This window comes from Centroberyx affinis, unplaced genomic scaffold (assembly GCF_046629955.1).
Source record: "Centroberyx affinis isolate AG114_WGS23_722 - 3 ecotype Tasmania unplaced genomic scaffold, CSIRO-AGI_Caff_v1 ptg000678l_1, whole genome shotgun sequence".
Lineage (NCBI taxonomy): Eukaryota > Metazoa > Chordata > Actinopteri > Beryciformes > Berycidae > Centroberyx > Centroberyx affinis.
In genome coordinates this window covers 258699-272168 of record NW_027279299.1, presented here as the reverse complement: position 1 = coordinate 272168, position 13470 = coordinate 258699, and the positions used below count along the sequence as shown (strand labels likewise).

Here is a 13470-nt window from a genome sequence, read left to right as displayed (position 1 = left end):
ACTGACACACAAAGATAAAACCTACTTTTTGAAATACCGATCTCAATTGTTTAAAAGCTGCTGCTGTTATCAGCAGAAACACGCCAGGAGACTGCCAAAGATAATGGATTCATTTCCCCAATCCCCCCTTGAATTTGTCTTTTTCTGAATTTGAGTGGATTATACCTTTAAGGGAGCAGAGCAGTGAGGTATGTGTTGATTGTTGCTTGCTTTATCTGGGATAGTCCCCGGTCCGTGTCTTGTGCGCCCTGATTGAGCAAAGTGAATTAGATGCCATGTGTTCCTCTTCCACTTTCACTGTGCCTTGCTTCCAGCCAAGGCGACACACAGGAGAGGAGAAACCTTCTGGCTCTGCCACACTGCTGCTCAAGGTAAGTAATGCATAGTCAGTGAATTGAGATTTTCTTCAGTTTGTTCTCAAAAGTCTTACTGGAATTTGCATTTTGCCATTCTGTCTTGTTAATGATAGTACAAACATTCAACACTAATACCTCATTGTTTATGTGTAGCCATGGATTAAAGAAAATATATTTAAATGCGTATGAATGAATCATTTTGTGCTAGGAAGACACTGAATTCTAATTTGTATGAAAAGGTTCTTAACAAGGGAAGACTGATGCTGACTGATGATGAAAGATTTGTGGAAGACGCCCCTTGACTCAATGACGTTACTGAAGACTGGCTTAACCTGTTCTGTAGTGGGAGAGGTTATGCTTTCATAGTGTTACTTTCATTGTGGTTTAACTTCTTCTTTTTTGTTGAAGATTGAGAGGAAATGTAGATACAAGAGCTTGAGACATGTACTCTGAATGTACAAAATATCAGGCAAATTTGCTCTTTTCATTAGGTACGCTGAAGAGGTGAATCCAGGTAAAAGCCTTTATTCCCTATTGATTTCCCTTATTAAATCTGTACCAATCACAAATGAAGAAGCAGACAAGAGAAGGATTGAGATTGAGATGTGGATTGTGCAGAAGGGTCTGCAACTCAACATCAGGAAAACGTCCCTGATATGGTGTACATTCAGTGTATATGTTGCTAGTATTTGGGATGTACACTTATATTTTGTACATATTACTTCTTTGGTGTTCTTCTGTTGGTGATGTTTTTTATGGTCTCTTCGATAAGGAGCTGTTTTTTACATATAGAATGTGTTTTTTAGAGCATGTCATGAGTGACATCTGATCCACATAGAAACTCCCTCAAAAGACAGCTTTTCATTGTTTCCACCCACAGTCACATGTGATTTATTAAGTCAGCCTATCTACTGTTTACTTTGTTCTTGGCTTCTTTCAAAGCCCCAAACTGTGATCCAAACATGCAACATCCTAATATCCTAACAACCTCACCGGCAAAAACAACAAAGCACGGTATTGGAGATTCACTCTCAAACTGATTGATGGAGCTTTTGATGATGGACAAACAGTATGTGACAGCTAAGTCTGAGCTTTAAAGCCATGAAGGGTTTTTTTTGCATTGTAAACATTGGATCTGTGTCTTGAGATACAATGATTTATGAATATTTCCATCTGTAAGTCAAGATCTATAACAAGCTATGGTGAGAAAATACCTACTCAAGTTCAAAATGGACAAATAAATTCCGGAATGGGGCTTTAATCTCAGTTTAATTTAATAAAACTCCCGCATGCTTGCTGACTTATCATGGGTCATGTGGCTTTATCTGCAGTGCTGACAGTCAGCTCTTTCACAGGCCTAAAGTTAATCAGGAATCCCCACCCCAAGGACTCGACTATCATGGTTTTTCAGGCTTCCATGGCCTTCATTGTTTAAAAAAAAGAATTGATGAACTGTATGCAGAGCCTAACCTCTTAGATTATCTTGATCATGGAGAACACTTAAGAAGGGCATTCATTTATAAAATAAGAGGGGCAATGCTCTGAGGAGAAGTCACTTAAGGATGTGATATAATCCTCTTCTATGAATGAGGAAACTGCATGCAGCTCGATAAGGAAGTTATTGTCCATTGCAAAAAATTCCCTTGTGCCATCGTGTGAGCATGACGAAAGGTCAGGTGGTGAACTTTCTAAAATCTTCAACATGCAGTGCAGTGATATCAAGCACTGACCAGACTGAAGAACTAATATAATATTTCAAAACCACTTACCCACTAAAATAGGAAGCCTCCATTTATTGTTCCCCAATCTTTGCAGGTTAGCAAACAACTGAATCACAATAATCACTAGAGATCATGCCTGGTTTATGAAGATAGGACGTTCATAGCCTTGATCAGATCTTGTCCTTTGTATGCCACAACAGTCAAGATGTTCCCATGGTGCTGGCTGGCTCTGGTCGCTTTCATCCCCATGACCTATAGCGCCAACCCTGGTGTAAAGGCCAAGCTAACAGAGAAAGGCCTTGAATATGGTAAGGTTTGTGGCAAAAATATGAGTCCCTTATTCAGCTGAAAAACTTTCATTTCTCCAGGGCCAAACACAAAATGACACACAGGATTTGCTCATCCAACTTTCAATGCTTTTTGTCAGGCAAACAGATAGGGATGGCATCGCTCCAGCAGAAACTCAAAACCATCAAGGTCCCAGATATGTCAGGGACAGAGAGTGTGGCTCCCATTGGCAAGGTCCAGTACAGTTTGTCAAGGTAAGGCCGCCGCTTAGTCACTGCTGTAATAAATTCTTTTGAGAAGCGTTTGCCGTGTATAAAGGCTCTTCAGAGTTGAGCCGCCGTTTACCTCTGTCATAGTTTTTTCAAGTACCCTTAACCTCATGTTGTATATTACAGAATGCAAATAGTGAATCTGGGATTACCAAAGTCTGCGCTGACCCTGGTGCCGGGGACCGGTGTCAGCCTGTCTATCAGTAATGCCTTCATCAGTCTACATGGAGACTGGAGAGTCAGATACCTCAGAATTATGTGAGTGAATTGAAGTCACACAGGGGCAGACTGAAGTGGTCTCTGCCTTATGCAAATTTTACTTTTATGACTCTCTCTCTCAATAGAAAGGACAAAGGCTCTTTTGATTTGGGAATCAATGGACTCACCATCACTACAAGTCTTTCCGTCAAGAGCGACGAGACGGGCCGACCGGTGGTCAGCAGTGTCAACTGTGCGGCCACTATAGGCAGTGCGAGCATCAAATTCCACGGTGGAGCCAGGTAAAACTGACTCTGCCAGGCACTGTAATGTAGAATGCGTATCGGGAAATGGATTTAGGAAGCGTGCGATGTGAATTTCTTGTCTGCCACCTTGAGCCGCCACACTTCCCTAAATGTTGCCGTTCCTGTTTTTTTTTTTTTTTTTTTCTCAGCTGGCTATACAACCTCTTCAGTAACTTCATTGACAAGGCCCTGCGTAATGCACTGCAGAAACAGGTGAGGGCAAACGAGGTTTATTCACATGAATACTTTTTAGGTGATTACTCTTCCACCTTTGGTCCGTAGATAATCAGGCATGTAAGACAGGGACAATTTTCACTTTAAGATAACCAAGTAACAGAAAGTAGAAGGCAACCACATTCTTTCAGATGTGACAGAAATAGATAAGGTCACAGTAACTTTATCTCCTCCTCCTTCTGTTGGGGTAACATTACACCAAGATATACATCAGGGACACGTGATGCCACCTTTTTCAAAAGGTCCTTTTTGAGTGAGAGCCTTCACTCAGTGCACCTCTGTTCTTTGACGTTGCAGATCTGCCCTCTGGTGGCCGATGCAGTGTCTGATATCAACCCTCACCTGAAAACCCTCAATGGTAAAACACAATGTTTATGCAAAACATATGGCTTGAATCTGTATGTTTGAAGATGTTTCAATGATGCCGAATATATGTGAATCAATTTCCGTCATCCTGCTGCAGTTCTAGCCAAGGTGGACAAGTATGCAGAGATTGAATATTCCATGGTGTCGTCGCCCGTCATTTCAAAATCTTCCATAGATTTGAGCTTGAAGGTGAGGAGTCTGTCTCTATACATTTATACCCAGTCTGAAAAATCTTAAGGCTCAAACTAATGGGAGTTCAAACCAAGGAAACAGTAATTTGATTACAAAGTATGTCACGTGCCATCTATGTGACTGTAATTCCTGTTTCTCTCTCTCTCCCCCCTGTCTCCCTCTTTCCCTGCTCTTTAGGGTGAATTTTACAACATTGGGCAGCATCAGGAGCCTCCGTTCTCCCCCGCACCCTTCTCCCTGCCGCCCCAGGTCAACAACATGTTGTACATCGGCGTGTCTGCCTTCACCACCAATTCCGCAGCCTTTGTCTACAACAAAGCTGGAGCTCTCAGCCTGTACATTACCGATGACATGGTGAGCTACATCCTTCTGATCCCTCATAAATCGACTTTCACGACAATGACACGCTGATCTAAAACAGACTTCTCCGCTCCGTCCCGACAGATCCCGGCAAAGTCTCCCATCCGGCTGAACACCAGAACATTCGGAGCCTTCATCCCACAGGTGATAGGACCCCGTGTCCCGTTTATCAGAACAAGTATACGTGTCCTCGGCAGTTCTTCAGCGGACGTCTCTGTGTGTTTTTCCAGATTGCCAAACAGTTCCCAGGTCTGATGATGAAACTGTTGGTGAAGACAGTGAAGGACCCTGTCATGACCTTTGAAACCAACAACGTGACCATCCAGGCCACTGCCACAGTGACGGCCTACGCCATCCAGCCCAACACCACACTTTCCCCTCTCTTTTCCCTAAACATGGTATGTTACACAGACGGAGTAACAGGAAATTTGTAATGTTACGGTTTAAATTGAGTCATTCAAGTGTCTTGGGCAACCGATATTTGAATGAATTCTTCAGGCTCACCACATTGTCTCTATAGGATGCCAGTGTCAGCGCTCGAGTGTTTGTGAGTGGAACGAAGCTGGCCGGAGCTGTCACCCTGAACAAGTGAGTTAATGCAAAAAAAACCTGCTTGTTTATAGAAGAGAAAAATGGAGGCAAAGGTCCTTCATGGCACTAATTTTGCCTAATTTGCACAGGATGGATATGACCCTGGGGAAAAGTTACGTGGGAGATTTTCAGGTGAGAACCACATACTAAAATGAATCACGGTATGCAAAATGAATCTCGACCATGTTGAGGCGTATCACCTTAACTAACCAGCTACACCCAACAGGTCGGATCCCTTGACAATATCTTCCAAATGGTCCTGAGAGTGGCAGTGATACCCAAAGTGAACGGTGAGCTCTTTATGTGCTTTCTTTGCATTTTCAGATTGCTTTAATGTGACAAGTTGGTGTAAATGTGTGTATTGTGCTTCGCAGCTCGGCTTGGGGAGGGATATCCACTTCCTACGATTGGAAAGATGAAGCTTGTGAACACTCAGCTTCAAGTCCTGAAGGTCAGAAACTCACTATTTTCTATAAAGCTGCATGTTATTTTAACTACTGTGTTTGTAATAAGACAGGGACAGTCATAAGAACTGAACTTGGTGGACAACACCTTAAATATCAAAATGATCAGCCGAGCCCATAACCTCCATCCTGTTAGTAACAGCTGCTGTGCTTTCTATTCCTCTCCAGGGCTATATGCTGATTGGGACAGACGTTCAGTTCACAGGATGAACGGCACTTTTGGAAGCTCCCAGGATCCATTTCTGCACTGGTGTAAGCCACCATGAAGGAACAATCACAGCCAGGGAACAACTATCTGACAGACACACAAATTATTCCTAAAGAGAACTGCAAGAACCGAAAGATACACAAGTATTACTTTTCCTGCAAGCCTAATGAGTGCAGACCTCCAGGTTGTATTTTAAATGGGGGATATCACTCCAGACCTTTATCCTTTTTGCCATTTTTATATTATTTTTCATTTTGTTAAATCTGTAAAAATGAATTCAATTCAGGTTTTCTTTCATGTAAACTGTCGTGTGCAGTGAGCTATTCTTACCACGTTATTGCAATCCTGAGGTAATAGGCTGCAGGACTGGGTATGTTGTCACCACAGTCATGTTTTTTAATAACACGCTCCTTGCAAAGCGGATCACAGCACCTTCTGCTGCTGACTTTAGGCTATTTCTCTCTAATAGAATCCTTCTATGCTATTGCATCAGTATTTCCGACTTTGTAGCTCACAGGGCAATTCTGCAAATGTGCTGATACATGACCTTTTCACTACAGTTTGGAGAATCCCATACAATTACAGTGGCATCAATCGGACACCACTGCTTTTACCAAATTAAATCAGCCACCGTATTATGTATTCACCATACTGTACTATCTACAACAAGTTTTTGTCAGTTTTTGCAGTTGTTGTATAAGCAACACATTTCAATAATTTATTCTTGTTTTCATACATCATACATAATCTTTCATCAGTTTTCAGGCTGCACATTAGCATTGCAGTCCAGCATGCCTTTTGTATGGCTTAAGTCCCCATAATTACAGCCTCCACAAAACCTCAAATTTGCAAAAGTCAAAGAGGAGAAAAGAGGGTGGAGTGCCATTTTTTTTTCAAAAATATAAGAGCCTGTTTGCTGTGGGTGTCACCCTTGTCTATCAGGTGCATGTTTCAATCACCTCAGTGTAGATAACAGGTTACAGCCTGTAGGTCAAGCTGAAGCCACGTGTCCGTCAAGCTGGTGACTGAGCAGGCTCTCACTGTGTGTCAGGGAGCTGTGGCTGAGGGCTCGGCCTCTCAGGCTCTGAGAGTTGGCTGACAATATCTATATGGGAAACAAGACAGAACACAAAATCAGACACACAAAATGAAAGAATAAATGATTGAATGAATGAATAAACCTTTAAATGTACTGGATACCGCCTTCAAGCTCCAATCTATGATTCCATTATAGTGATTCTTTTGAGTAAGAAGACTGGAGACAGGTTTTTCAAGCTGAAATGTAGGATCTGACTTTTTTTTTTTTACACACAGGTTATACAGAGGTATACAGAGGCCAGTGTGTGACAGATGAGTTTTACATGAGCCTGTTAAAGGTTTGCCTATATTAGTAGTGTGTGTGTGGTTAAAAAAAACCACACCTGTATTTTAAATTGTGATAGTAAAGACAGTTCCAAACTTGAGAAACATATTTCCCATCTCCATCTCAAAGTCAAAGTTCAAGAGCAGAAGTGAATGTACCCAGTATTTGAAACAAATTGCTAAATGTGTCTTTAAGACCTCCGTATTCTCTGGAGATGGACCACTTTCACATTGTAATCATATGAACCAAAGGCCTACAATTACAATTACAATTTCACATTTGGCAGACGCTTTTATCCAAAGCGACTTACACATGAGATTTTCATACAACACACGCAAGGTTCTAGTTAGGAGAGAGCAACGAGAGTAAGTGCTATAAAGCTAAGTTCTGGTCCAACAGGACATAGGTGCTACGAGGCAGTGCTATAAAGCTAAGTTCTGGTCCAACAGGACATAGGTGCTACGAGGCAGTGCTATAAAGCTAAGTTCTGGTCCAACAGGACATAGGTGCTACGAGGCAGAGCTATAAAGCTAAGTTCTGGTCCAACAGGACATAGGTGCTACGAGGCAGAGCTATAAAGCTAAGTTCTGGTCCAACAGGACATAGGTGCTACGAGGCAGAGCTATAAAGCTAAGTTCTGGTCCAACAGGACATAGGTGCTACGAGGCAGTGCTATAAAGCTAAGTTCTGGTCCAACAGGACATAGGTGCTACGAGGCAGTGCTACAAGGCAGTGCTATGAGGCAATGCATAGAGTGCATAGAAGCAAAACTTTTTTTGTTTGGTTACCCAGGCCATTAGGTGAGAAGGTATTCGCTAAAGAGCTGGGTCTTTAGCCTTTTCTTAAGGATTGAGAGGGACTCTGCGGATCGAATGGAGTTTGGTAACTCGTTCCACCACCGGGGAACCACAGAAGAGAAGAGTCTGGCCAGTGACTTAGGGCCTTGCTGTGGTGGCAGCATCAGGCGCCGCTCCTGGCAGAGCGTAGTGAGCGGGAGGGAGCGTAGACCTGAATGAGGGAGTTCAGGTAGGTCGGAGCCATTTTGGTTATTGTTTTGTAGGCGAGCATCAAGGACTTGAACTTGATGCGGGCAGCAACTGGGAGCCAGTGGAGGGATATGAATAGCGGAGTGACATGTGCTCTTTTGGGCTGGTTGAAGACCAGACACGCCGCCGCGTTCTGGATCATCTGCAGAGGTTTGAACGTACATGCCGGGAGCCCTGCCAGTAAGGAGTTGCAGTAGTCGTGATATTACAAGAGCCTGTACCAGGAGTTGTGCTGCATGCTCAGACAGGTAGGGTCTGATCTTCCTGATATTGTATAGAGCAAATCGGCATGACCGAGCAACAGAAGCCACATGCTCCTTGAAGGTTAGTTGGTCATCAATCATGACACCCAAGTTTCTGGCAGACTTTGTGGGCATGAGCTGAGTTGATTCGAGCTGGATACTGATCTGTTACCTACACCTACCTTCACCAGTACGTAGTCTCCAGGGCTGATGGGGGCAGAGTTAGAGTCTGCAGGCTGAACAGCAACATCCTCTTTGGGGAAAATCACCTTCACATTGCCTTCACTCCGCCCACACAGGTCCCTGGCAGATCTTTTACTTTCCTGCACAAAAATGTAAACCACTCAGAAATGTGCACTGTAGGGAGCAGTGTTGTCTGGCAACGTGTTACTTCAATACAGTATAGTGTTGCAGTACTATTACTTTTCCCAGTAACGAGTAGAGTGACAAATAACTATTTCAATTTCAGTAATAATTCTACAGGGAACAATCAAGAAAATAAGTGTTATCACCCCCATCAAATATTAGTTTGAAGCTAAATTACATGTAGTCTAACAACCTACTGCTCCCAGGGAGTAATAAATAAAGGTATATTATTACCTGTAAAATGAGTAATGAGTAATATATATAACATGTTTTGAGTAATGAGCGAACCCACCACTGCTCAGGAATAGATACTGAGCCCAGTGTGCTCATCTTCCAGCTGTACTAGTCATGTTTTGTTAGTACTCACTCCCTCCACTAGGACGAGCTGTGTGCTGCCGATGAGAGCGCCGTTGACCCTCGCAGCCTCTTCTCTGAATGCACCGATACACTCCTCCAACCTGCGCTGCTTCACCTCCGCTGGCACGTCGTCCTGCAGACTGTGGAAGGCGTGGGTTTTCTGGGGATGACAACCAGACGGAGACAGAGTTTATGGGGTTATTGAAAAGAACATACATATAGTCAGTGGCCTTTGCTTTAACTCTGAAATCAATAAATTAGAAAAACATGAGGACTCACTTTTCTCATACTGTAGGCAAAAAGGAATCCCACATTGTAGCCCACTTCTCTGATCAGAGACAGAGTCTGTTGGTGGTCGTCCTCCGTCTCACCACAGAAGCCTGAGATGAAGTCGCTGCTGAGGCTCACACCTGAGACACATAATCAACCAGTCAAACCACACATTACCCTTCAAAAGAAAATACCAAATCAAACCATATGTGCTTTTCACTCATTTCTGTCCTCAGACCTCCATCTTATATTATCAACAGGCATTTTCCATTGCGTGAGCTTAGAATTATAAGGTTCTATCTGCCTTCAGGATAGTTCTGAGATATTGAGCTTCAAAGTTTTCAGTATCCATTGAGTTAAATGGAGATGGGTCCTTTTGTTTTAGAAATTACAGACTCAAAAATCATTATTTTCAAAAAATAACACCACACATATGTCAGCAGGCACTCATAGAATAGGTTCATGTGACTAACTCAGTTCTGACAAAAAGGTCATAGAACCTTATAATACCATGGTCACGATTGTGCAACGTGACTTTTGGGGTAATTGCCCCTTTAATGACAGATTAAGTAATGCTTGGTCAGACAGTGAAGTGCAAGCCAGCTGGAACGTTTTCATTTGATGAAGATTATCGATCAAATACATGTTTAAAGACGTTAATCCTAGTGTAACCTCTATTGAAACAAGGAAACAAAAGCTGTGGGTTTATAAAATATGGACATCGTTCAGTTTGTATAAATGGAATGCAGCTTCAGAGTCAAAAGGATGCCTGCAGTTTGATAGGTTTCAAACTGAATGAGATCGAACAGAAAGCAGAGGCAAACTTTTATTACATATTTAATGATTCATGCACTAAGTCACGCACTGTTCAGAAGAAGAGGAGCAATGACAGAAATGAATGAAAGAAACTCAATATGACTGATGCTTCCCTTTAGGTTAGTCATTTCATCTTGCACTACCAAAACGTCTATTATACTGTAGCTTGAGTTCAGATTTGTATAGTCTACCTGGGATAATTCTCTTGATGTTCTCCACAAGGTCAAGGTAGGCCTCTCTTGTATAGCTGCAGGTTGTGGAAATGACATTTTATAAGAACATCTGCTCACATTTTAACAGGCTGTTCTACAAAAGTCCAACTTGTCTTACCCGCGGCGCATTGCTTTTAGGACCTGGCTGCTCCCACTCTGGGCTGGGAGGTGGATCTGCTTGCAAATGTTCCTTCGCTCCTCAATCAGCTGCAAAACCTGTACACGCAAACACACAGACTGCGTTGAGAAACCTCAGTCAACCAAGCTAACAGAGGGAATTAGCTACAGATACACACAGGGGGTGGGTCAGGGTTACATAGTCTGGAGAGATGCAGCAAACACGCAGGTGACACTTTGTTGAGCTATTTTTTGTCACATGATAGTTGAGTATCAACATTAGCCTGTTCAAATAAAATGTCACGCTTTGATAAAATGAATATCTAAAACTATGTCAAATATTGGATATATATGAAACTGAGTGCTTTTTGCAAGATTAAAGACTGATCAGACACGACTACAAGCTGTCCTGTAAACACAGACAAAGCACCACCATCAAACGCTTTACAGTCATTCTTAAGTCAAAACCCAATGCACCTCATCAGGGAAATCCTTGGGATGAGGTGAAGTGAATCGGATCCTCATGTCGGGATCGATGAGCGACACCCTGTCCAGCAGGTCGGCGAAGCGCAGGCCTCCCTGTTTAGTTCGGTAGACAGTCCTGAAGCCCCGGCTGAGCTGGGTGGGGTCCGATCCGCAGGACTGTGTCTCCGACGTGTCCCTGTAGCTGTTCACGTTCTGACCCAGCAGCGTCACCTCCTTCACACCCTGAGACCACACACGTGCACATGCACAACACACACATACAAAGTCAGGGAGAGCTTGTTATTAGTGATGTACTGGAACTACTTTTTTTTACTGCTATTGATATTGATTCTGAGTACTACAATTAAATTAGCAACTGATGCAGAGTATCGATCCAAACTATTACATTTTCTGCACAGTGTAGACTTAGTGTTAGTTTGGGGTCACTGCACAAAAAAAAAAAAAAAGCAGAAAATCAAGTCATTTTTCTATGATTTCTGACATATTCAACGGCTTTTGTCAAATTTCACTGATTAATTCCAGGTGTCATTCTTGTGATGACCTTAATGACGACAATGACTTGTAACGGAGTTGGCATTAATGCACTGCAGCTGATCCGGACAGTTCACCCTGGCACTCTAATTGTGTTTATTCTGTGTATTTTGTTTCTGTTACACTTTATCAACATTTAATCTTTGTTTGCCCATTCTCTGCACCCATTGCATTAAGGTTCAGGGTGTCATTTTCAAATTCACTTCTTGTTTTTATTGTTTCATAATGTGCGCATTGTGAAGCCCTTTGAGATTAAGGACAATACCAATAAATTTAATTTGACTTGTTGGGGTTACAACTTGCCTGGTCAGACAGCATACGAACTTCCTCAAGAATGGAGCTCACGGGTCGACTCCTCTCTCTCCCTCGGGTGAAGGGAACTATGCAGTAGCTGCACATGTTGTCGCAGCCTCGCATGATGGACCTGCCGGGGCCATGGAAGCACACAAGGGGTCATCAGAGGTTACAACGTAACGCCACGGCACTACTGTAGAGGATAAGATTCATGGGAGGTGAGTGTGGAGGATGAATAGCTCCCTACAAAGCCATAGTAGGTGTGTAACGATCTACACACTCACACAAAAGCGCTGTATCCGTGAGGGGCGTGGTGGACGGGCATGATGTCGGCGTAGGTCTCCTCTAACGACAGCAGCACGTTGCTCGCCTGCTGACCCCCGTGAGCTACAGCCAAGAGGCGGGGAAGGTCCCGGTACGCATCTGGGCCAGCCAGAACGTCCACCAGCTTCTCCCGCTCCAAAAGCTCTGTCTTTAGCCTCTCTGCCATGCAACCTGGCCAGACACAGCCATAAACACACAATCATTCATAGCCATAGTAAGACGGTCAAATATGTTCACAAAAATCAGTGAAGCGACTTACCTAAAATCCCAATTTTCATTGGCGTGCGGCTCTTTAAGCGTTTCCTCTTCATGGCTGTGAGTTGCTGGAGTCTATTCCAAATTGTTTGTTCAGCTTTTTCTCTGGCAAAGTGCAGCATAGAGATGTTTGTATTACTTGGTGTATTCTTAAAGAAAGATTGCATGGTCCTCTATGGGTTGTTTAAGTGCAAAAATGCATAATTGTCACAAAAATGTTTGTACCCTACCTTATAGAGCAAGTTACCAGAAGAACAACGTCTGCCTGTAAAAGCACAAGTAACATGTAAACACAATAAACTGTGTTGAAATGAGAAATGCTAACTAGAATTTGTCTCCCTGTACCTCATGTAAGTCATTAGTGCGTTGATACCCCTTCTTCTGTAATATGGACCACGCTATCTCCGTGTCGTTGACATTCATTTGACATCCATAGGTTTCAAAACATACTGCAATAAGACAAAGGGGTTATATACGACCGTTTGGTATTGGCACAAAATAAAATGAGCTATGGCTTCCAGAAATGCAGACTAACCTTTCCTTGAATTCCCCATCTCTGAGTCCTCGGAAAGATATGCATGTCTGTCACTGTATCGCTCATTGGCAGCAGGGATTTTGTTACCTGAAACGCCTTTGACAAAATCTAGAAAACTTGGACCAGAGGTTAACTGAGTCTTGAACTTATCTAGCGTTGTGCTCCTGGTCTCTCGTGAAGTGACACTAACGTTAGCTAACTTAGAGCAATAATAGCTGTGTTGTATACACCGTATAGGTAACCACTGTTGGGGAATGAGAAACAAGGGTCTTAAAGTCCTAAGGCATTCCATATTTTATTCCATACAAACTAAGGCTTGATTAACCTTCCACTGGATTTAGCTAACTTGAGTTAGCTATCGACTTAGCTAAGTTAGCTCTCTTTAGCAGTGCTCAGCATTATTGTTTGGTCAGGCTACAGTTGTCGGTCATAATGCTTTTTCCTTTTAGCGAAAATAGTTCGTCCTAATTTACTCTATGTAGGTAGGTTAACTAACGTTGACGATAATAGGCTACTAAATGTCATTCAAGCACTCATGTGGGAATGGGAACCAAAGATAAGAAAGTGTCAAGATAGTTCACTTCCTATTCCAACTGATGGAAACCCGGAACTGCGTACAACAGTCAAAAATACAATATTAATGAATAGTCATGAATAGTAACAAAACTATTTTTACTAATGTAAAGACATGTCGAAGTCTAACG

General features: G+C 42.7%; 2 protein-coding genes across 3 annotated transcripts; one reads left to right on the top strand and one right to left on the bottom strand.

Moving 5' to 3' along the window:
- The first annotated feature begins 256 nt into the window (after window positions 1-256).
- LOC139643948 (bactericidal permeability-increasing protein-like) lies at window positions 257-6749 on the top strand. Of its 2 annotated transcripts, XM_071519269.1 has the most exons (17): window positions 262-371; window positions 848-870; window positions 2278-2385; window positions 2505-2619; window positions 2761-2892; window positions 2979-3134; window positions 3287-3350; window positions 3669-3729; window positions 3835-3926; window positions 4107-4283; window positions 4374-4433; window positions 4520-4687; window positions 4810-4877; window positions 4970-5012; window positions 5107-5170; window positions 5255-5331; window positions 5513-6749. In XM_071519269.1, exons 1-17 carry the CDS (start codon window positions 271-273, stop codon window positions 5552-5554), a joined length of 1551 nt encoding a protein of 516 aa, XP_071375370.1. In that variant the 5' UTR covers window positions 262-270; the 3' UTR covers window positions 5555-6749. The 2 variants fall into 2 exon arrangements, with proteins under 2 accessions (XP_071375371.1, XP_071375370.1); XM_071519270.1 differs by lacking the exon at window positions 848-870 and having other exon boundaries at window positions 257-371.
- cdk5rap1 (CDK5 regulatory subunit associated protein 1) lies at window positions 6524-13305 on the bottom strand. The gene is made up of 13 exons (XM_071519268.1): window positions 12767-13305; window positions 12577-12680; window positions 12462-12496; window positions 12236-12336; window positions 11937-12147; window positions 11662-11782; window positions 10819-11049; window positions 10343-10440; window positions 10204-10259; window positions 9206-9336; window positions 8937-9086; window positions 8386-8526; window positions 6524-6657 (listed from the first exon to the last, which is right to left on the bottom strand). Exons 1-13 carry the CDS (start codon window positions 13056-13058, stop codon window positions 6544-6546), a joined length of 1785 nt encoding a protein of 594 aa, XP_071375369.1. The 5' UTR covers window positions 13059-13305; the 3' UTR covers window positions 6524-6543.
- Between the last annotated feature and the right edge of the window lie 165 nt (window positions 13306-13470).